Source organism: Hoplias malabaricus, chromosome 2, assembly GCF_029633855.1.
Source record: "Hoplias malabaricus isolate fHopMal1 chromosome 2, fHopMal1.hap1, whole genome shotgun sequence".
Classification (NCBI taxonomy): domain Eukaryota; kingdom Metazoa; phylum Chordata; class Actinopteri; order Characiformes; family Erythrinidae; genus Hoplias; species Hoplias malabaricus.
Window position 1 is genome coordinate 50,363,067 of NC_089801.1, and position 23,306 is coordinate 50,386,372.

Consider the following 23,306-nt stretch of genomic DNA (forward strand, 5'->3'; position numbering starts at 1 on the left):
TTTAAAAGAGTGTAATATGTTACTGGAGGATGATTCACAATTGTGTACAAAAAAAATAAATAAAATAAATTTTAAAGCTGCACTTTGTACTGTTTACCACAGGTTTGTACATGTACATTTATCACAATTTTTATCAAGACACTGAACCTCAGGTCCTATAAATATCTTGTACCTCTATACATCTTGTATCTCTTTACATAACATCTTACAAAAAATTGTAAGTTTGGAAGCTGAGGCCATACTTGCAAGGAAAAATATTTAAGAAATATCAGTATAGTTTATTGAGATATCATAGTGATATGTATGGTGAAAATGACAATTAAATGTACATGACTTAAGCACATAAAATCCAGGCCTTTTTTGTCCTCATCTGTTCCTAACTCCAAACTCAGTACTACTGACTTGTACTAAACAACAGGAAGGGCTATCTTTTTCTCATGATTCCCACAGAATATTTTTTAAACACCACTCTCTATTTCTTCAGTAAACCTGAACCTGCATGTGTGTAAATAAGAGATGATGTCACACTTATCCTGCAAACAAATATCCCGCCGATTAAACCTTTGGGTCTAGAGTGACTGTGGTGAAGTAGGTCAGTGGAAAAAAAAAACACTTTCTCTTTGGCCTACTGACTAATTGTAAACAACATTTAAAGCACACAACACAAAAATATTTTTCTAAATGTTCTAAATCTTTAGAATTCCTACTTCATAGGAAAAAATAAAGAACTCTCAACTCTGTGCTTGTACAATGCATAAGTAAATGTTTTAGTCCATCAGTTTCACTGTAAACTTTGTTAGCCTATTTTCAGTTTTTTTTTTTTTTCTAAGTGGTCAGCACCCCCACAGGACCACCACAAAGCAGGTACTAAGTCGGGTGTGGATCATTCTAGGCGCTGCATTGACACTGATGGTAGTGTGTTAATGTGTGTTGTGCTGCTATGACTAGATCAGCCACAGCAGTGCTGGTGGAGTTTAAACCCCTCATTGCCACTTATGGAATGAGAATAGTTAACCAGTCTAAACCAGTCCAAAACATTGACTAAAACAAACTGTGCAGCAATGGATGAGCTACTCTCTGACTTTACATCTACAAGGTGGACCATCATGTGAGATATGTCTAACCAAGTAGCCAGTGAGTGGGCGCAGGTTTTAAAAACTCCAGCAGCACTGCTGTGTCTGATCCACTTGTACCAGTATAGCACACAATAACACACCACCACTATTTCATTATCAATGCAGTGTTGAGAATGACCCATTATCTGAACAATATCTGCTCTATTATGATCACATGGGAGCCTTCAACGTTGAAGAAAAGATAGAATGTATGGAATGAGTGTGGAAACAAGGAAGTAATTGTAATGTTATGGCTGACTGTTGTATGATGTGCATTTATATAATGATATATTCGCCAAAATTGTCATGAAAAAATGTCATATGTTTTCACAACTTGTAAATGAGGTATATACATAAAACACATATAAATGGGGTATATAAATTAAAATAATTATTTTAAAATAATTGTTATATGATGGTTAAAAGACATTGTTACAAATGCAGGGTTAAACAAACGTAAAAGGACAAAAAAAGTCTACCTGTACTGTGAAGAGCTGGTTGCCTTCTCTAGAATGACAGTTGCTGGTCAGAAAGATTCCTGTGTCCTGAGTGTCATTCTCCTATGGACAAAATAATCTAAGTTATATTCTATTATACCAGATCCACACACTCTACTTTTATTAGAAAAAAAAGTAGTGTAGACTATGGTGTTACTTTTAGAAGAGTCCCAGTAGTTTCTAAACAGCACATTTCAGTGCACACTTGTTGAATTTGGAGATTGGTGTTAGAATTCAAGGAACATTAATTATTGAAATGCCTTGGTAACCAGAAACTATATGTGCCCAGGCTGCTGGCTCACAACAAAGCCCAGAGAACAATAACGGCCCAAGCCTTAGAAATGCAGGCAAGGAATTTGAGAACTATAAACAATTCAACAATTATTTAAAAATAATAATTTCTAAGACAAGTAGCCAGCACGAGCTCTCCAGTACATTAATTTATTATATCATTTTCTGTAACTGCTTCATCCTGTCCAGGGTTGTGCTGGTGCCAAGCCTACCAGGAATCATGGACACAAGGAAAGAGCACACCCAGGACAGGACAGTAGCCCATCACACATTCACACCTATGGACACTTTTGCACAGCCAATCCCCAATCAACCAGGGGCAGCTCCTGTTCATTATAAAAGTCTTCCTTATTTTATTTTATTTTATTTATTTTCTGAGAATGATCCAGACAATGACCATCAGCAGCACCACATGGGAAAATGAGAGAGAGAGAGAAAGAGCGAGAGAGAGAGAGAGAGAGAGAGAGAGAGAGAGAGAGAAAGAAAGAGAGAGAGAGTGAAAGTGTGGTCATAAACAAATACATTGTTATTTAGTCATTCTCAAAAATATTTTAGAAGAGAGACCAGCTTTATCATTATTCAAATAAAATATATATATATATATATATATATATATATATATATATATATATATATATATATATATATTTTTTTTTTTTTTTTTTTTTTTCACTCTAATTGTTGATATAATATTTTATTTTAGGAGCAGGAGATCCAGAATAAAGAGTATTGTGAAGTTTACAGAAGGCTATTGACCAGCTCGCTAGATGCTCTCACTACAAGGCTCTGGCTGCTCCAGTTATTCTACATACTATATACTTCACTACATAGTGAGCAATATAGGAAATAGGGTAGGGGGCCAATGTTGTGAATGACGAAACCACATTGAAGCTAGTTGCTTGAAGAAAAGCCTTAAAGTGAGTCTATGAGAGGAGCACCCAGAGGATACTCACACAGACACGAGGAGAACACAACAAAATTCCTCACAGACAGTAACCCAAGGCGGGGTTTGAAGCCACAACAAAAATACTGGAGCTGTGTGACAGCAACACTACCTGCAGTGCCACCCTGCCGCGCTATCCAGTACATCACAATTCTAACATATCTGCCTAACAGCTGTTTTCTGAAAAATGATCTTACAGAAACAACAAAAGTAAATGTACTGCAAATAAATACTGTAAGCATTTTTAGCTATGCAGCTAATGCTAAAGTTGAGCAAGGCCCAGCTTGGTTGATTCGGCTTCCATTTCCATAGCTTGTTAACGGTTAATTTGACATGTTAGACGTTCCATACAGTGCAAGAAATCCTTGTGTGTTATGTTATAAAAGTACCACTGCAATTCTTATAATGTTTGAATAAAGCAAGCATTCTTATTCTATTGAAAAAAAACTATTACAGATATTAATATATTTTCACAAAATTGCTTATGTTTACACTCTGTTGCTAATTTAGCCATCTAATTTGACAGCTCAAGGTTTGTACATTAATATTTGTAAAGAATGAATGAAAGCAAAGTAACTCTAAGATCGCCAAGGGATTCCATTGTGTTCCTAAGGTGATGTTGACACTTTAATTAAATGAAAATGAAATCTCCTGAGCCAGTCATCAGCCTAAATTTTAGAAGCAGAGCATGATGAAACAGCACTAGACGTAAACTGATTATCTGCAAATACCCCATGGGGACAACCAGGCAACTCCAAAATATAATAATTCAAACCGGAATAAATCAAATATAATAAATCAAATCAGAAATAAACATTTCATCTTGGTGCTCCTTGACATGTCTGGGTAGTCTCTACTTATTCATTTGGGTTGTAAATAGATACATTACTCTAATACATACACTTAAGTCAATTTTAATTTTGATTTGAATTATACTGTGAATTTTCACATGTTCACACATTTACTTTTAGAAATGTATATGTGTGAAATTTTTGTGTGAAAATAGAAACACTATTCTGACAGATGCTGGTAGAATTTCTAGTGTGACAATCTGTTGTTTAGGAATATATTCTAGGATCATCAGACACTAGGCACTAGAAAGTACACTGGTCTCTGTGGAGCTTTTGTACCAAATAACTGGTAGTAAATATTCATACATTTTCTCAACCAGAACCTACATAAAATTATATTTAATCTGCAAAACTCTGAACACTAATACAGCAGTTATATATCTACCTTCCAAACAGTGCCTTATGTATTTTATGTACATGTATCTTTGTCAGTAAGTGTCCCACTCTATCAATACGTGCGGTCAGCCAACCAGCTCTCAGTAGCAGTAATGCTAGTATCCTACTGTATGTTTATGGCTGAAAAATGTAAAGATATTAATTTTTTGTATGACGTAATTTTTATTTGGAAAGCTTGCTTCTACTTTGAATTAAAGCAAGTTCCTGCTTCTAAGCAGTTACAGAATATGAATGAAACATTCCTGCTTCTGCTATACCCTGTGTTCATTGGTATGCTAGTTGTTTTACCTGCTACATTTGCACTTTCCTATTTTTGTACTCATTACTGAGTAATGATATTAATTTTTATTTCCTTTAAACTTACGTTCAGACTAAACAAAACCTAAACACAAACTAACACAAAGTTATCACTGGATAACTTTAGGTAGGAAAAATGTGCTGTTCATAGTGTTGCTTGCGGGCAAAAATATTTACTGGAAATTTGACAATGACCCTGAAAACATTATGTGTCAAATTACACAAGCATGTATTTACCGGTAACGGTTTGGCCACACCGATGCGCACAGTGCCATAGTCAGTGCTTTTTAGGACATGAACAGCATGACCCAGGCTGGCGTGGCTCAAATCCATCCCGTTCACAAACATTAGCCTGTCACCTGGCAACAAACGTCCATCTCTCTCAGCCAAACCACCTGGTACCAGTGAACGAATTACTATCACTGTCTTCTTTGGGTCCACTGGATCCTGAGAAAAACAGAGAGAGAGAGAGAGAGAGAGAGAAAGAGAGAGAGAGAGGTTGATGGGGTCATGTTGTATACAGCCTGATGATAGACATATCACATCAAATTTAAATAAATCTATTTAGGAGCAGAATGTGAGGTCATTTATCCTTGCACCTCTTATACTCCCATAAATTGCTCAATCTCCTTTGGCATCAATAAAATATGTATGTATCTATGTATCTATCTATGTACCTATCTAAAGGAGTCCTGTCAGGATTGGGGCAGAACAGACCTCCTGCTACTGAACTTGCTATGAATAATAAGGTCAATAACTCTACTACTCAGATACACTTGCCTCTTTGCACTATAGTAGTATTCTACAGAAGCCTTGAAGGACATGATGAAAATAAGATTTGAAAGTATGTTCCTGAGATGCCACATTATATTTTTTTCCAGCCTGTTATACACACCAAAAAATTCTAGCATCACAATTTTAGTAATCAAAAACATACATTTTTTCCCTCACATTTTTCTCTACTTCTGTAGTGAGAGAGTGAAGTCATAAGACTGTTATAAAGAAATGCTTTTATTTTCATATGCTGACATAATCTTATACATACAGTGTTTTTTTTGACTAATATTTAAAGATGTAAAATTTAATTAACTAATATTTAAGATGTAAAATATCCTATGCCAATCCATTAGAGCTTCATATAGGGCCCACCACACTCTCTTCCTACTTGCAGCCACCAAAATTCCTGTTGAATCCTAAACCTGAACACTAAGGTTACTGTGACCGTTTATGATCTGATCAGCAACCAGCTACCGTTAACAACTACGATTACTCATTGAGCCCAGCCCCTGAGTACCCAAACCACCCACTGTATCACTACCTCTTTACACCCCGCCCCAAGCCATCTATACAGTCCTACCTTACCCTTTACCATAAACCACCACACTGGCCTCCCCTTTAGAAAGCATGCTCAGTGCCACCAGTTCCATGTGAACTTTACGTGCTACATCACCAATAACCACAATAGCACCTCTAGAGTGCTTTCCCCAAATGCCTTGCTCTCCTTATCCACAACCACTGACTAGACCTTTCAGCTGTTTCTGATAACTCCTTCACAGCTGCCCCTTAGTTTCCAGCCCCTGACGCGGAACTGCACAAGCAGGGATGTGGCCGACTTGGCTACAAATCCCCTAACACCTATCTCCACTGGTTTTACATGTGCCTGCCACCCGCGTTCCCTCACCTCAGCCGCCAAGTCTGCATACTTCAGTTCCTTTCTTTCAAATGCTTCATCTACTGCATCCTCAAATGGAACCGATAACTCAATAAAGTAAACTATCTGTTTACTTTCAGAATACAGCACCATGTCTGGCCTCAGTGTAGTTAACACAATGCACTCTGGGACCTGCAGCTTTTTCCTACGTCCACCAGCAATTTCCAATCTTGTGCTTCACCCCATCTACCAATATTTGTAGCCTGTGCACGTTCTCGAAAACATTCCCCCTGATGCACAAACCTAACTATTTTATTTCTACAGCCACTCGTCAATGCATTAACCTCTAGCTGTTTGCTGTCCAACAAACATGCTAAAACTCTTAGCACCTGATTATGTCTCCATGTATACTGGCTCTGTGAAAAAGAAACCTTACAAGCTGATGGAATATGCTTCAGCGTGCCAACCCCTGTACATAATCTACAACTAGGGCCTTCACCTACCCACTGTCCAAGATGTTTTTGTTTTGGACAAATCGAATGATTTGACCTTATTTTTTTTAGACATATGCTGTAATAGTTTGTATATTGCTATTTTTTTATTGAATTTAAAATATGTAAATAAAACATGTAATGTATGTTTTAGGTTTATTTTATGAAATAATTCAGAACTGCACTCTACAGTCTTTAGAGGATGAATTAACTTGTTTTCAGAGTCTCTTTCTATCACACACATACGTACCTGGTAGTCTAATATGCTGAATCCTAAACCAGCTTCTCCCTTCTGTAGCTCATACACCTGAATTTCATTCTGCCACATAGCCTGATGGGACAGAGCAGGGACATCCATCTTACCACAATCCTCTCCTCCTCTGCCCAGCCGCCCCGTGCAGTTTTTCTGCTCTGCCTGCCATAGCAAGAGAGCACCAGAACATCCATAAGCATGAACTTAACAAAAACAAAACAAAAAAAAAACAAAAACATACAATCACACTTCTTCTAGTCATTTAAATTATAGCACTGTTTTCTTTCCAATTTTAACAGAAAGTAGTCTTCTTGTTGTAGTTCTACATTTTTTTAATAACATGTATATTATCTAATGGGTCCTGTGCTTATGGCTTGTGTTGGTTTGATTAAAAGCCTAAAACACTCAAAATATATTTATAAATCACACAAAGTTTACAAAGTTTTTTTGTTTGGCCTTAGAATTAAACAGGTATTTTTGTGCTGGCACATTTAAGACAGTGATACATGATATGAAAGAATGTCCACAAACTTTTTCTCCACATAGTGTACATTTGCAGGCAGACAATCAGGAACAGGATAACATTTAACCATCGAAACAACATTTTTTATCACTTCCAGATGAAGGATTGGGTTTAGGTGTTGTTGTCTGGATGGGCATTTATATTAATTAAAATGCACATAGTTTGCATGTTGAGACATTCTTAGTATATTAAAACCTCTTATATAAAAACAAAGTAGAATTCTGTTTTCATTTATTTAAAAAATGTCATGATAGACATGCACCACAGATTACATACTGTACCTTTTCTGAAAACTCTGCAATTAGTTCCTTGAGGCTATACTGAACGCCATCCTCATCTTCATCATCTTCATCTGGAGTGGGAGGGATCCAGCGACAGCACACCACACACACATCCATGGGAAGTTCCTTCAGTAAACCCAGAACGTCCTTGTGTGTCTCGCCAATTAGGGGCATCCCATTCACCTTCAGTAAACAAACTGCAGTCATTTACCATTCCGTCATTTAGTAACACGCTTGAAATCATAACAACAGGAGAACCATTTTGCTGCCATATAGAATCCTTTTCTCAAAGGTGCTATATAGAACCATCTATAACAGGTTCTCCATCAATTTGAGGAAACACATCACAATGCAAAGAACCCTTTAATCATGCAAAAAGTTTTTCATGTGTTCAGGGCTCTATATATAGGGTGAGTCAAAAGCGGCAGGACACAATTTTATTTAAGAAAGATAGGAAAAATGACATATCTGAATACCCCAGCAAGTAATGGGTGGGGGGGCCTATCTTTTAAGCTATGTCTTGAACATCTTGAAAGCCGCCATATTGAATCAAGGTTTTTCAAATGGGAAGGTGGTCATGTAGCATACCAAAGAAGACCAGAATTGTCTCAGAATCAGATTTGCATTATCTCTTGTGGTTCACAAGTAATCAACCCAGAAAATTTTAAACTTTTGTTGTTCGTTACAAGCACTACCAGACCCTAAAAGTTCAGTGCTTTCTTCAGTCACAATGGATGGAAACACTGTATCCTGTAGCATTGTCGGGTGGCGCTGAGCAATTCCACATCCAACATGGCGGTTTTTAAGATGTCATAGCCTAAAAGATAGGCCCCCTAACCCATTACTTGCTGGTGTATTCATATGTCATTTTTCCTTTATTTCTGAAATAAAAGGGTGTCCATCGACTTTTGACCCTGTAGAATCAGTCCTTTTAATCAAGAACACTTGTAGAACCAAATGTTTAAGAGTGTGCACACCATATTATCATCAATGTCTAAAAAAGACATTTTATCAGTGGTAAGTTGATTAAATGGTTAAATGGTCAAACTTATTAACAAATATGTGCTGAATCTGACAGGGTTAATGTCGACTGACGGAGAAGGCAAAGCAAGGTCAGTATCTGGCAAGACCTGAGGTTTAACAGTGCAGATGGATGTGGGTTTACTGTTTGGCAAATAACAGGTCACTTTCATACTTTCTATGACTATGAATTACTTTTAAGGTGTTTACAACCTAATTAACAACATTAAAAAACAAATTGTAAACATTTTATAAATTTTTAAAAGTGTAGTCTTGTCCTGAAGTGGTACCCTCTATGTTTATGGATTTTCAATAAACCCGCCTGATGGCCTTGTACACTTTCAGATAAAATAAAAATGGTAGAGCTACATTATTGGTCATTAAGGTACACACAGTGTAAATGTACCTTTAAAGGTACAACAGTAGTGTTAAAGACCCTAAAGGCACTTAACAATCAGAGTGTTCCCTAAAGGCACATTACATTCTCTTCTCCAGGCGTAGAGGGGAATATTTATAATCCTTCATTATAAAACTGGGTAAAAAAAAGAACATACTATAAATCCTGGAGAAGAAAAAGGGGGTATAAAAACACAATTTTAAACTCTACAGTTATAACATGATTCCAATTATGTTCCCCAATTATGTGCCACTGAGAATACCACCACAGTATACTAGCACAGAATACACTTACATGCAACTACATTTGGTCAGATGTGATTTTATAGTGCTGTAGAGACTGGAGAATTGTGCAGCTACAGTCTTTAACTGTAAACTGCAAATATGTGTGTTTCTACCAATAAAATATGTCAATATGTCTAGTAACAAGCTAAAGGTGTGGTAGTATGCAAATGTTTGAATACCATATGTCAAATTTCAAATATTATGAATTTTATACATGAAAATAAATACACATCCTCTCAGCTGAATGTTTTTATTTGAATGTCCAAACAGTAGACAGTAACAGTAATCAAGGAAAGAAAATCTAAAAGAATTTATATGCATTTCCACTGCCTGAGCAGTAAGTGTAGGGAGAAGACTTAGAATTATTGATGTGTGGTTGAAAGGAAAGAACAGGCTCCAAAAAGACCCCAAGATTCCTAACCACACTTGCAGCACAGAGAGTGGATTCATGAACAGACATGCCAAATGGACCGACCAACCTTCCTTAAAGAATTTGCAGATCCAAGCAGCATTACCTCAGTCTTGTTGCCATTAAACTTAAAAGCCATAACTAAAGCAGCCGTGATTTATCACTATTGACTTGCTTGGTCTTGGAGATTGACCTGTCGATCATGATCGACTGTTTGGCGACCACTGCTCTCGTGTTTGGTAGTACGTACATTATGTTGTAAAGTCACATTTTCACCAGTGTGTGAGTAAGTTTTAAAATATTTTTACTGCTGTAAATGTTACAGAATTCCGTTTCATTTAAAAAGAGTACACACAGTGTTTGGCATTTATCTGAAAATCTGTGATGGCAGAAAATGACATCATTTATATTATAGAAAATAATTTCTATAATAAAATGGGTTTCCTCCCACAGTCCAAAAACACATGTTGGTAGGTGGATTGGTGACTCAACAAGTGTCCGTAGGTGTGAGTGTGTGAGTGAATGGGTGTGTGTCGCTCTGTGAAGGACTAGTGCCCTCTCCAGGGTGTATTCCTGCCTTGCGTCCAATGATCCCAGGTAGGCTCTGAACCCACCGCGACACTGAACTGGATAAGTGGTTAATAAGTAAATGAATGAATTGGCAAAGCAATGATAATTTAGACTATGGAAAATCCCAAGCTGAAGAATATTTATATGGACAAAAGTATAGGTCCCAAAACAGAAGCCCGAGGGACACCTTGTGTTGTTAAAACTTGGTCAGAACATAATGCCCCAATAATAACATAACACTGCCTAAAGGGGTGAATGAAACGTACATGATGGCATACTGTGTCAAATGCTGCTGACAAGTCTATTAAGATTAAAAGTGAAATTTGTTTGGAATCTGCGGCACAGATTTACCCTTTACAGTGCAGTCTCTGTGCTATGTAAAGCCTGAAAGCCAGACTGGTACATTTCAAACAGATTGTTGGTTGACATATGCTGTTTAAGTTGATTTGCCACTACTCGTTGAAGGACTTTAGCCAGAAATGGCCACTTGGATATTGGTCTATAATTGCTAGGATCTGTATGATTTAGACCATGCTTCTTTAATATAGGAGTGACTGCAACAATTTTAAAGCAGTGGGCACCATGCCAGGAGTAAGAGAAGTATTCAGAAGTATCTTAACTAAAAGTGGGCCCAATGGAGGAAGACACGCCTTAACTAAGTCTGCTGGAATAGGGTCTAAAGGGCAGCAAGTAGATTTTAATTTCATAATGATAGTACTTAATAAGTCTCAGCAACAGGATTAAAAGTGTGAAATGCTATGGTTTTGGGGAGCAATTCAACTCCATAAATGTCAATTGAATCACAGACACTGAGATCTTCTGAATCTCCTGATATATAATATTAATTTTATTCTGGGGAAAATGATTACACTGTTAGTAAAACTATCTGGAGGATATAGGCGACTATGATAGACAAGCCCTAGGATTATTGCATATGTTATTAATGAGCCTAGAGTATTAATCTGAGTTTGCTGTGGTTTTTTTTTTAGAGTGGAAAGGCTGTGAAAGCCGCTAATAACCAGATTCAAGTTTCTTTTGACAATACTTGCGATACGTGTATATATTTAATTAAATACGAATGCATTCAGCATCACTTATTATACTTGGTATCAGTTTACTACCTCTTCACAAACTAGCAATTTTAGAGCTAAAATATACAAAAGCTGCACAGAGCCAGGATAGTAACATTAGATGAGTTAAGTTTTGCACACAAAAAGACAGACTGCCTTTCTCTTTGAATATTTCACGTGATCCACTGTGGCTTTCTGTGTTCTTTATGTATTACAGTCGCAATGCTGTCCCACACAAGGAAGTGAACAGATCTTGAGGTCATGCAGCCCCTGGGAGTGTCGAGAAGCTGGTGCTTGTTGGGCTTTATGTATTCTCAAATGTTCTTTTCAACTGTAAAACCTTAAAAACTTAAGGTTAGTTACTTTAATCTTCTCGCCTCTTCCTGGTTCATGGTTTCAAATGAAGAGGCCTGTTTAACTGTATGTAAGTGGGATTTCATGACATTTCGTAAAAATCTGAAGCAAACTGTGGTTAGTGTTTGCCTCGAGGTTGTTTTGCTAGTACCGACGACGCCCATGAAGTAGGGATGCACCAATCCAATATTAGGATCGTATATCGGTCCCGATATTAACAAAATGAGGAGGATCGGGTATCTGATATATAGGTCGATCCATGAGACTGATATTTTGATTTGCACTAAAAGTCTTTGCCTGATGTCAGTGCCGGATCAGAGCATGCCGCTTCTGCCCGTGTCTTACTCGTGTTTTGTTTGTTGTTAAGTTGTTATGTTTAATTAATGGCTTGTCTGTCTGTGTGGGGACCTGGTTTCTCCATTGCTGGCCAGGGGTTAGCTGTTTGCTATCTCTGATTCTACCGGCTGGCCTGCTTCTGTTTACATTAAACATTTAAAAATAAAATTGATTATTGTTTGTGTGTTTGACAAAGTGAAGCTACTTATTTCCATTTTTGGCTGATATATTATATTTTATTTAATCTATTTTAAAAAGTTTGACTCTTAAAAATGCTGTGCCAAGGTCCTGCACAACTGTTCATTTCAGTGACAAATAAATAGCATTTCACTATATTTGTGTTAATTTGTTATATTACAATCTGGATTCCAAAAAAGTTGGGACACTAAACAAATTGTGAATAAAAACTGAATGCAATGATGTGGAGATGGCAAATATCAATATTTGTAATAGAACATAGATGACAGATCAAAAGTTTAATCTGAGTAAATGTAACATTTTAAAGGAAAAATATGTTGATTCAAAATTTCACAGTGTCAACAAATCCCAAAAAAGTTGGGACAAGTAGCAATAAGTGGCTGGAAAAAGGAAATTGAGCATATAATGAACAGCTGGAAGACCAATTAACACTAATTAGGTCAATTGACAACATGATTGGGTATAAAAAGAGCTTCTCAGAGTGTCAGTGTCTCTCTGAAGCCAAGATGGTAAGAGGATCACCAATTCCACCATTGTTGCGCTGAAAGATAGTGCAGCAATACCAGAATGGTGTTACCCAGCGTAAAATAGCAAAGACTTTTAAGTTATCATCATCAACCGTGCATAACATCATCAAAATAATCAGAGAATCTGGATCAATTGCTGTGCGTAAGGGTCAAGGTCGTAAAACTCTACTGGATGCTCGTGATCTCCGGGCCCTTAAACGTCACTGCACCTCAAACAGGAATGCCACTGTCAAGGAAATAACAGAATGGGCTCAGGAATACTTCCAGAAAGCATTGTCAGTGAACACAATCCACCGTGCCATCTGCCGTTGCCAGCTGAAACTCCACAGTGCAAAGAGGAAGCCATTTCTAAGCAAGCTCCACAAGCTCAGACGTTTGCACTGGGCCAGGGGTCTTGTCAAATGGAGTGTGGCAAAATGGAAGACTGTTCTGTGGTCAGATGAGTCACGATTTGAAGTTCTTTATGGAACACTGGGACGCCATGTCATCCGGACCGGAGAGGACAAGGATAACCCAAGTTGTTATCAACTACTCCGTTCAGAAGCCTGCATCACCATCTAGACGTCATCTCTTTAAGGGAAGACCCTGCATTTTTCAACAAGATAATGCCAGACCACATTCTGCAGCAATCACAACATCATGGCTACGTAGGAGAAGTATCCGGGTACTGAAATGGCCAGCCTGCAGTCCAGATCTTCCACCTATAGAGAACATTTGGTGCATCATAAAGAGGAAGGCCCAAGACAATTGAACAGTTAGAGGCCTGTATTAGACATGAATGGGAGAGCATTCCTATTTCTAAACTTGAGAAACTGGTTTCCTCTGTCCCCAGACGTCTGTTGAGTGTTGTAAGAAGAAGGGGGGATGCCACACAGTGGTAAAAATTGGCCTTGTGCCAACTTTTTTGGGATTTGTTGACGCCATGAAATTTTGAAACAACATATTTTTCCCTTAAAATGATACATTCTCTCAGTTTAAACTTTTGATCTGTGATTTGTGTTCTATTCTCAATATAATATTAGATGTTGGCACCTCCACATCATTGCATTCAGTTTTTATTCACAATTTGTTTAGTGTCCCAACTTTTTTGGAATCCGGTTTGTATGTTAATATTTTTGTTAGTAATGTTTAAGTCCATCCTTATGCCTTAAGTCTCTCCCACAGGGCGAGGTACATGGTTAATTATATAAATGGTATCGGATCCGTATCAGGTATCAAGTGATACACAAAATATATGTATCGGTATCAGAACTGAAAAAGCCGGATCGGTGCATCCCTACCATAAAGCCTGGAACAGTGAGGTGCACTCAGAAGCCTTCAGGGAGGAGTTCAGGGTGGCTTATGAATGCGTATGAAGCCGAACCCCTGTTGGATAAATGAATATGAGGAAAAGGTGGAGATGGGGTGGAGGTGGGAGCATGTTTGTCGGATGCGGAAATGACATGAGTTTGCAGGGTATATATGTGGCTGAGGGGCGTGGTCTTACTTCCAAAATTATGTAATTACATAATTTCACTGAACTGCCCATACTGTAAAAAAATAAAAAATAAAAATGTGGCAGTTGTTGTTGCCAGAATTTCACCGTAAAATATATGGTCACGTTTTATATACACTAGTATTTTTATATACATGTAGTATTTACATAAAAATAACAAAAAATATTCTTTTGCCATAAAATTAGCATGTAAATTGTGTGACAAATGTGAAAATGGAGACTGAGATATAGCCATACCACATCATATATTCAGCACTTAAAAGGAGATATTGCCAAATGGACCAAAGAAATGTGTGGCATCTGTGTGCCACACTCCAGCACTCAGAATACAGGCTGATGGTGAACTTTCCTGACCAACACACATCTCATCATAACATGCACAGAAATAACAAACATACACACACAAATACACAAAATAATTACCCCACACAACCCAAAATCAAAAAAGTCTCAAAGAAAAAACCAGAAACTGAAAATCACAGAAAACATGGAGAATCAAGGCATGCTGGAAGCTCCCTAATGAGTCTCAGCGCCTCCCAGTACCTGGACACTTGTACCGCCCCTAATGGTTTGTGCGTTTTACAGTGAAATAATGTATTTTTTACAATAAAGAGATGTAAAAATTTGTATTTTGGCTGATAAAAGTATTTATGATATTTCACTGTTACAGAAAGAGTTTTCAACCTTTTTAGCGTTTACAGTCATTTACTGTCATTACCGTTTTCCACCATAAAATCCACAGACATTTTTTACAGTGCAGGTTGGGTAGTGTTCACAGCAGTTTGAAAACAATAATATGTTTCACATGTCTTGAAAGAAGCTTGTGTCTGTCCTCAACTTGTAATGTTGGTGGGAATGTGTGTAATTTGAGACAAAACGAGACACAAAACATGAAAATCAGAATCAGGCAAAACAGAAATAGCACACACAACTGTAATTGCTTTTGGATTTAAATGCACTTCACTTAATTCTTCTGTGTTCTTACAATAGGAAAACTTGAAAAGAGAGGAACTGTGCTGTAAATTTGCAGTTACAGACTGTGGCTATTCTCAGTCTATCAATGTAAAGGAACCACCACAAGACCATCACGGACTAGATTCTATTTGGGTGAGGTACCATCATTCAAATTACTAAAATGATAGGAGCCATTTTAGTACATATTTCCCAGTAACAAGTGTATCAGTCAGAACAATGTTGCTTATAAGGTTATAATATATGATGTTTACCTCCAGAAGCTGGTCTCCAGGGCGTATGAGGCCACACTGGCCTAATGGTCCTTCAGGCAGTATGGAACAAATAAAGTGACGGCCTGCTCTTGTCTCTAAACTCACTCCTAATCCACTGCATTCGCTGAACTTCTGCACCTGGGCCACCTACAATACAGAGACACGGAAGAACAAAGACATGAATGTACAGTTAAGCATAACATGATACCCATACCATATTTTAATTTGTAGTAAGATTTTTTTTAACCAACAGGATTCCTCTGGCTGATAAAGACATAAACAAGTCACAGAAGATAATAATACATTTGACTAGAAATGTTAATGGTAAATCTGTACGTTGTTTGCTTTATTGTTTATTTTGTCAAATTTGCCTAGCCCACTGGGTGATAAAACTCCCACCACCATACTTGACTGTAAGAATGGCATTCATAGAGCATTCAACCTCTAAAACAATATGCCCATGGTCAAACATGGTGGTGGGAATGGAATGCAGTGCTTTTCTTTCCACCCTGTGGGCTGCTGGGCAACAGGCGGCAGGTGGACTACAGTCTGTAATTGTAGTACTACAAAGTGCTCTTATATGGCCAAGAGAGCTGATAAAATAGATAAAAACTATAGATACAATATATTGTTCCTAATCCAGTGATCGTGTAGTTTATAATGCACATACAAATACAGTCAACAAATGGAGAAATTTCAAAGTTCAAAGGGCACATGAAATCTAAATCCAAAGCAGCATGCACTCCCAGACTCCTAGGTAACATATTACTGTGAGAAATTAGCATTTACATTAATTAAAACAGAATAGATAAGAGATACCCAAGTAAAATAAAACACACCATGATTTCGTACTTCTTTCCCAACCTGTTCTGCCACATCCTTTTAAGCTCGGTCCTCTCTTCATGTGACAGTTTGGACTCTGAATGAACAGCACAAACATGCTCTATGTTTAGTTAAACAAGTTACAGAGAAGCATTACACAGTTGCATGCCAGAGATGGATAAAAGCTAGCTTCATATGTACATGCAGTCACAAAAAATTGAGGGTTGTGGGTTCAAGTCCCACTCCGGGTGAGTTTGGTGTGTTCTTCCCATGTCCGTGTGGGTTTCCTCCGGGTGCTCCGGTTTGCTCCCACGGTCCAAAAACACACATTGGTAGGTGGATTGGTGACTCAAAAGTGTCCATAGGTGTGAGTGTGAGTTGCCCTCTGAGGGATTGGCAACTCCTCCAGGATGTGTTCCTATCTTGCATAGGGTAGGCTCCGGACCCACTGTGAAATTAATTATTAATTATTAATAATTATGAAATTAAATTTAGAAGAAAATTCCTTTTTACCTAATTCCAGTTTAGCCATTTCCTGTTTTTTTCTTTCTCTGCTATATAATTTTGTTTTATTTTTTTCTCTCTTGTAGTTTTTATTCTTCTGCTTGGTAAGTGAATTGGCTTACAGTGAAATTATACCAAATGTATAGATACACTATATACATAAATTCAGACACAAAATATTCACTTTGCACGCATAGGTTTTTTCTGGCCTTCATAGGTTGGACACAAAAGGAAATGCTAAAAAAGCAGTAGTCCACAAACATCTGGCCATATTGTGCATGTATATAATTATGCCTGTATGCATGGATGCCATTAATCCCATAAGGAATAAAGTATTACTAACAAAATCTCAAGGTCAGTGTCAGCAATACTCAAAAAAACAGATATACCTTATATATTTACCTTATGTCTTATTTAATATTAATTTTATTTTTATTCATTCAGCCATATTCTGTAATTGATTTTCATCTTGTTCAGTGTCGTGGTGCGTCTGGAGCCTACCTAGAATCATAGGACACAAAGCAGGAACACACAGGGCATCACAGTCTCACCCATTCATTCAAGCACTCACAGTATGGGCGTTTTTACTTAGCCAATCCACAAATAAAAATGTGTTTTGAACTGTGGGAAGAAACTGGACTGGACCCTCTAGAGGAAACCCGAGTGGAGAACACACCAAATCCCTCACAGACAAAGACCCATAATAATAATAAAAACTTTAAGCATATTAAACTATGCTTACAGGCCAGTGATTACATCTGTATATCCTTCACGGCAGAGTTTTATGCTAATGTTCATGAAAAAAAGTTTAGTTTAAATAATGCAACTAAAACTCTAACTTCAGCTTTTCATTATTTGAAACATTTAGAGCTCTATGATTTTCAGGGGAGTTGCATCACTTTTAACTCACTATTTCAGCATAGCCTCTTCATGATTGCACCCCAGTGGGGTAGCTGCGTCTACTCTGAAAGTCTTTAACTTGTTAAAACCACACACACACACACACACACACACACACGCTAACAACTGTGAAGGGCCTTATGTTTGTCAAAGTAACGCATCAAATGTGTGGAAAGAAAGCAATGATAGCCCAGGTGAATCTATAGCTTTACATTGTGTCTCAGTGTCTGAGGCTGTTGTTAGATGTAATGCAGTTTGCTTCAGAAAAAGTTCAAGAATTACTTCAGAAAACCATTACAAACATTTTAGAGGTCATATTACCTAAAAATATTATAAATATAAATGTGGAATGAATTGGGAACAGTTTCCCTTTGTGTAAATGGTTGAATTGCAAATCAAGCCTGAGAAGCAGTGATTTTTAATGCAACATTAAACATATAGAGTCCCTACAGAAGCTTTGTCGGAACCCAGACCTTAAGTTAAGCCAGGAAATGCTCAAATGAGACAAGAGTCAAGTTATCATTTTGAATGTTAAAGGGCAAAAATTCAATAACTATAAAATAAGAGTACAGTCTTCTCTGAGGATAATGAAGATTATATGACTTGGTTCCTTACTGAAGCGTAGACCTTGGCAATGTACAGAGAGTCCTTTTCCTGAGGGCAGTGCTGTTTTTGGCTCTAATATAGATGGAACAGATGAAAGAGGCTGTGAGTTGCCAGACATTGCAGGCTGGGGACATTTCCGCGCTAGAGAGAGTTCCACCCTGTGACCTGTCGCCCTCAAAATCTCCATTGCTCGTTCCTCACTGCAGCCATGAAGCCGCCGTCCATCTACCTATATATGAAAATACATAAAACAGAAGCTTTACAGAGCAATAGAGGTGAGTAGAAGTTTTTAGTTACAATGCACGATGCTTCAGAATGTTTATGAAATATTCCCCAAGGAGAACTTTTTTATTTATATTTTTAAACAGGTGTACATATAATTATTACAAGTAACATTCTGCTTTTTTGTCATATTATTGTAACTGTTGTGTAGAAAAATAAAATTATAGTGGTCATTTTATTAAAAGACAATAACCTACAAATGATGTATTAATACACTAGATTCACTATTGCCAACATCAAAATCACCATCTTTTATCATGTAAACCAAATCTTATTCATATCTTATTTTCCATGCTTTTCTTTCCTTGATAAAACTCATAATGAATGCAGTGATAAATAAATTATTTTCTCTTGCCAATCTTAAACTCCATTAATTAACTTCTTGCAGATTTCTACATGTATAACTTACCACTCTTCTTGGCAAAAATGATAATGTGGAACTAAATGGTTTTAGCTTCTAGCATGGTCCTGTCTTTTAAACACCGACCACACATATTTTTGTTGGAGTCAGGACTTCAACTGTGAAGGCCATTCTAAATGCTAGATTGCTAAATGCTAACTGCTAACTGATTTAGCCATTGTCCTGTTGGAACACCACACTGTGTTCAAGAATCAGCCGTCTACTTAATTGTATTATGTTATTCTGAAAGATTCTGAGATGATATTTCTGCCTCATTAATCCATCCACTTTGCGCAATACCCTGCTCCACTGGCAGTGAAAGAGCTCCAGAACATGAGGCTACCACAATATGCTTCACAGTATGCTGGAGGTTTCAAGTCTCCCATTTTCTCGTCCAAAACATACATACCTTTTGGTTATTGGGACAAAACAACTGTCTGACCATAAAATGTTCCTCCACAAGACTTTTTCCTTTTCCATGTGATCAAACACAAACTTCAGGCCAGCTTGAAATTGTTTTTGCGTCTTGTTTGTGCGTCTTTCTTGCAGGGCTGCCTCTTATCCCCTGGTGAGATTGTGATTCTCTTTCTCAGTTCTGCACTGAGCTTTTGGACTTTTCCAATATATTGTCTTGGTCAATCCAGTGAGTGCTGTTAAATGAGCGTTTTAAATGAAGACATTGGTAACAGAAAGTTAAGAGGCCACATGACCTGTTTATATAACTTTGAGTTGGTTGCAGGAAACCCACAATAAAAAAAATTGGTGTACCAAAATTATGGTTTTTCTTTTCATTTGTAACAAAAAATGTAAATGTCCAATCATATATATGATCAAGATATGATGGCCTTTTGGTGCAGCTCTGAAGCGTAAACTCGCTGGCAACTGTATTTTTGTATGAATGAAGAATCTAGCTTGAGAGGTACTTATTAATCAAAATATATCTCTGTAAAATGCTGACATTTAACCTGAAATGGGCTGGGAGATATATCATGGATTTATATAATATTATAAAAGGTCTTAGACACTATCATACAAGTATTATTTTACCATGCACAAACACACACACACCAAACCTCTCTGCATTCCTCACCGCAATAATGTGATCTCCAATATGCACTTGTCCGTCCTGATCCACTGCACTGCCCTTGACAACCCCCTTCACTACAATGCCACTGAAGCCTAGCAACACAAGCAGCAGCACAGAAGCAAGAGTCAGACAGACAAACAATATGCCCTGGAGAATACTTCTAAATATGTGTATACTCTTGACTTCCTGCTGAATTCATTTGAGGTGAGAAACAAAAGTAATATGCACAGTAAATATTTGAATGCTTTGAATGCAGAAGACAGCAAAGATATTATGTCCACTCATACAGGGAAAGGGTTTTATTTTTTCCCTTACCTTCAATAAACAGTTTAGCAAAAATCTAATTTTACAACTTACATGTAGTGGATCAGTAAAGAATTGTTAAGAAAAGTTTTCTTCTTTAGTTTTGCACTGGAGCTATGAGAACAACGTAGCTAAAAAGTAATGAAATCCTTATTACTAGGCATGATACAAACTGCATGGTTTCATTGTCTTATAAAATAACTATCCAGTTCTTATGTCCAGCATCTTGGCTTATAGGTTTTGGACACTTTGTAACATACTGTTATCTCTGAAAATGCACACAGCTTAGCTATAGATGGCAGAAGCACCCATCTTCATGTACAAATTGGTTTCTATGTCTGGTTTTACAGACAACAACATGTGTATACACAGTTAGAAAACATAAGCCATTTTTTTAGAATACCTTTAAAAGTAATGCAGTTTAAAAGAAAGATAGTTTAGACAGTTTAGTCGCATGGTTTATACCTTCTTGTTATCTACATTAACATAAATCGAAAGTGGAAAATTTTAGACCTTACATGTTTAGGCTGATGTAAATGTATTAAAATGTTCACTCAAGTTATTTCATTAAACCTAAATATTTGCTGTATATTTTCAGATTTAGGTGCTCAAGACAAAGCACACTGAGGCAGAACGGGTTGGGAGCCTCTGCCAGTTTAAACAGATTATGGATTTTGACCAATTAAACTGCCTCTCTTCTCCATATTTTATTGGTTGAGAGGAGCACAGTGAACATGCCCACATCTCCAGCCTCAGTTTCATTATTGGCCTCAGGTTAAGAGAAGTGGAAGCAGAGACAGGCAATAAATGTTTTGTGAGCCCACAGAATGTGTTAGCAGCTAGCATGGACACAGTATTCCTTCACAATCTTGCCCTAAGATTATGGCTTCAGTCTTTTTTACGATCAATTTACTCAATACATAACTTCCATACAGTCCAGCTTAAATCCAAGTAACTTGGATTTATTAATGAGACGCTTGTGGTATTGAACTTTATTTGTCTTCTGGTGTTCTTTGAATTGTGTATTGATTGTAAGTGTCTTTGGATTCAGAAAATTCAATATTATATAACAACAACAAATAATAATAATAATAATAATAATAATAATAATAATAAATATAAAGACAACTGAGTTTAAAGTTTTACCTGCTTTCAAGGGCTCCATAGACCTGGTGATGGTGATTCCCAAGCCAATTTTATTCTTTGTTATTCTGACTATGAACTCTTTATCCCCCTCACCACTCTGCAAAGTTAAAGAAAGAACAGTACATTTATGTAAAATTTGTGTGATAACAAAAATAACCAGAAAATAACAAAAATATTTATTGGACACATATTGTCTGACACCTGCAAGTGATGATGGTGATATGTATGCTGGAATACATAGCTACATTTATTAAATATTGTCCAAAACTGATATAAAAAAAACAATTAAGTGTCTAGTGGAAATCAAATGAACTGAAATGTCTGAATGTACGCTTGTGAGTCTTGGCAGGATCATATGCGTAAATTCTTTCTGAAAATCAAGATAATATGAACCAAACATTTAATTATAATTTCTTCTTAGGCCCAATCATACCTGTGTCAAATTAACTTTTGAAAGCTGATTGTAAGACATTGTGCTAGAACTTAAAATAAGGAAGTTGGCAAGCTTCCTTGCCATCACTCTGGTGTTTAGTTCTCTCCACAGATTTTCAATGTCTGGACTCTGGATGAAACACTACAAAATGTTTAAACTGTTTTCTGTTAATATTACTTGACAATTTTGGCTGTATATTTCAGATCGTTCTCTTGTTGGAAGGCCCAATGCTGCCCTATGCCAAGTTCTACTGCAGACTGCCTGAGATTTTTCTCCAGAATCTCAATGTGCTCCTCTTTCCTTATGATGTGGTTTGCTTTGAAAAGTTTATATGGCCCACTAGCTAAAAAACCTTAAAGAAGTATTCTACCACCATCTTTGTCCATGGGGACTGTGTTTGTGGAGTTGAATGCTTCGCCTTTTATTTGCCAAAGAAAAGCCAACAGCTGCCAACAGGATTGATAACTTCATTATTTTTCCATTATGAGTTCCAATCATAAGAAATCTATGAATTGCTATAAATCAAAAATTTATCTATGGGAACTTTAACACGTTATATGTTTTTCTTTAACACAAATTAATACTTTTACCAATTTTGGCGGAGAACATACCAAACTCCTCAAATACAGCCACACAGAATGGGAATTGAACCCACAACCCCAGATCCCTGGAACTGTATGACTGCGACACTACCTGCTGCACCACCGTGCCACCTCCTCACCAAGTTAAGATTTTTAATTAAAATGAAATAAAAAGATGTTTTCCTCAGACCAGATTGTCATGCATACCACTCTACACATTTTTTTTATTTTATCTCCCTTCCAAAAAATCAAGCAAATAACAGCATACACTTTGATTAATCATGATTATTCACAGAATGTTATTGCGATAAATGCAATTCATTTTTTTAATCGACTGACACAGCTACTTCATACTCAATGTTGAAGCTTTTCTGTAATGTCATGGCATTAAGCCAGAAGAGCAATAGAGAGGTCAGTAACTGATGTTGGAGAATTAGTTTTTAATCTCGAACAAGGGAAACTGTGTAGAGCTCCATCTCTCTATTAGAACTGAAGTCTGCAACATTATCGTCCATGTTCAAGGGTATTGTACCCTCAGGCTCATGTGCAGCTGCTCCAAAGCATTCTATTTCATTTAATACTTGATATTACTTAACATATATATATATATATATATATATATATATATATATATATATATATATATATAGATAGATAGATAGATAGATAGATAGATAGAGAGAGATAATCACATGCCTAGGTTCACTAATGGTATCATAAAGTAGACAAATGTACTTAACAAAATGTACTGTAATGTGTAAAAAATG

At 36.9% G+C, this 23,306-nt stretch overlaps 1 protein-coding gene across 1 annotated transcript in view; it reads right to left on the reverse strand.

The window, feature by feature from the left end:
- si:dkey-92j12.5 (multiple PDZ domain protein) overlaps nucleotides 1–23,306 on the reverse strand; it is a 78,903-nt gene that overhangs the window by 43,461 nt on the left and 12,136 nt on the right. Inside the window, exons 8-16 of the mRNA XM_066654271.1 lie at nucleotides 21,526–21,622; nucleotides 20,080–20,168; nucleotides 18,317–18,536; nucleotides 16,315–16,394; nucleotides 15,476–15,622; nucleotides 7,590–7,772; nucleotides 6,783–6,938; nucleotides 4,628–4,837; nucleotides 1,595–1,675 (exon numbers count right to left, since the gene is read on the reverse strand). Coding sequence (XP_066510368.1) covers nucleotides 1,595–1,675; nucleotides 4,628–4,837; nucleotides 6,783–6,938; nucleotides 7,590–7,772; nucleotides 15,476–15,622; nucleotides 16,315–16,394; nucleotides 18,317–18,536; nucleotides 20,080–20,168; nucleotides 21,526–21,622 — 1,263 coding nt within the window. The remainder of the gene's footprint in view (nucleotides 1–1,594; nucleotides 1,676–4,627; nucleotides 4,838–6,782; nucleotides 6,939–7,589; nucleotides 7,773–15,475; nucleotides 15,623–16,314; nucleotides 16,395–18,316; nucleotides 18,537–20,079; nucleotides 20,169–21,525; nucleotides 21,623–23,306) is intronic.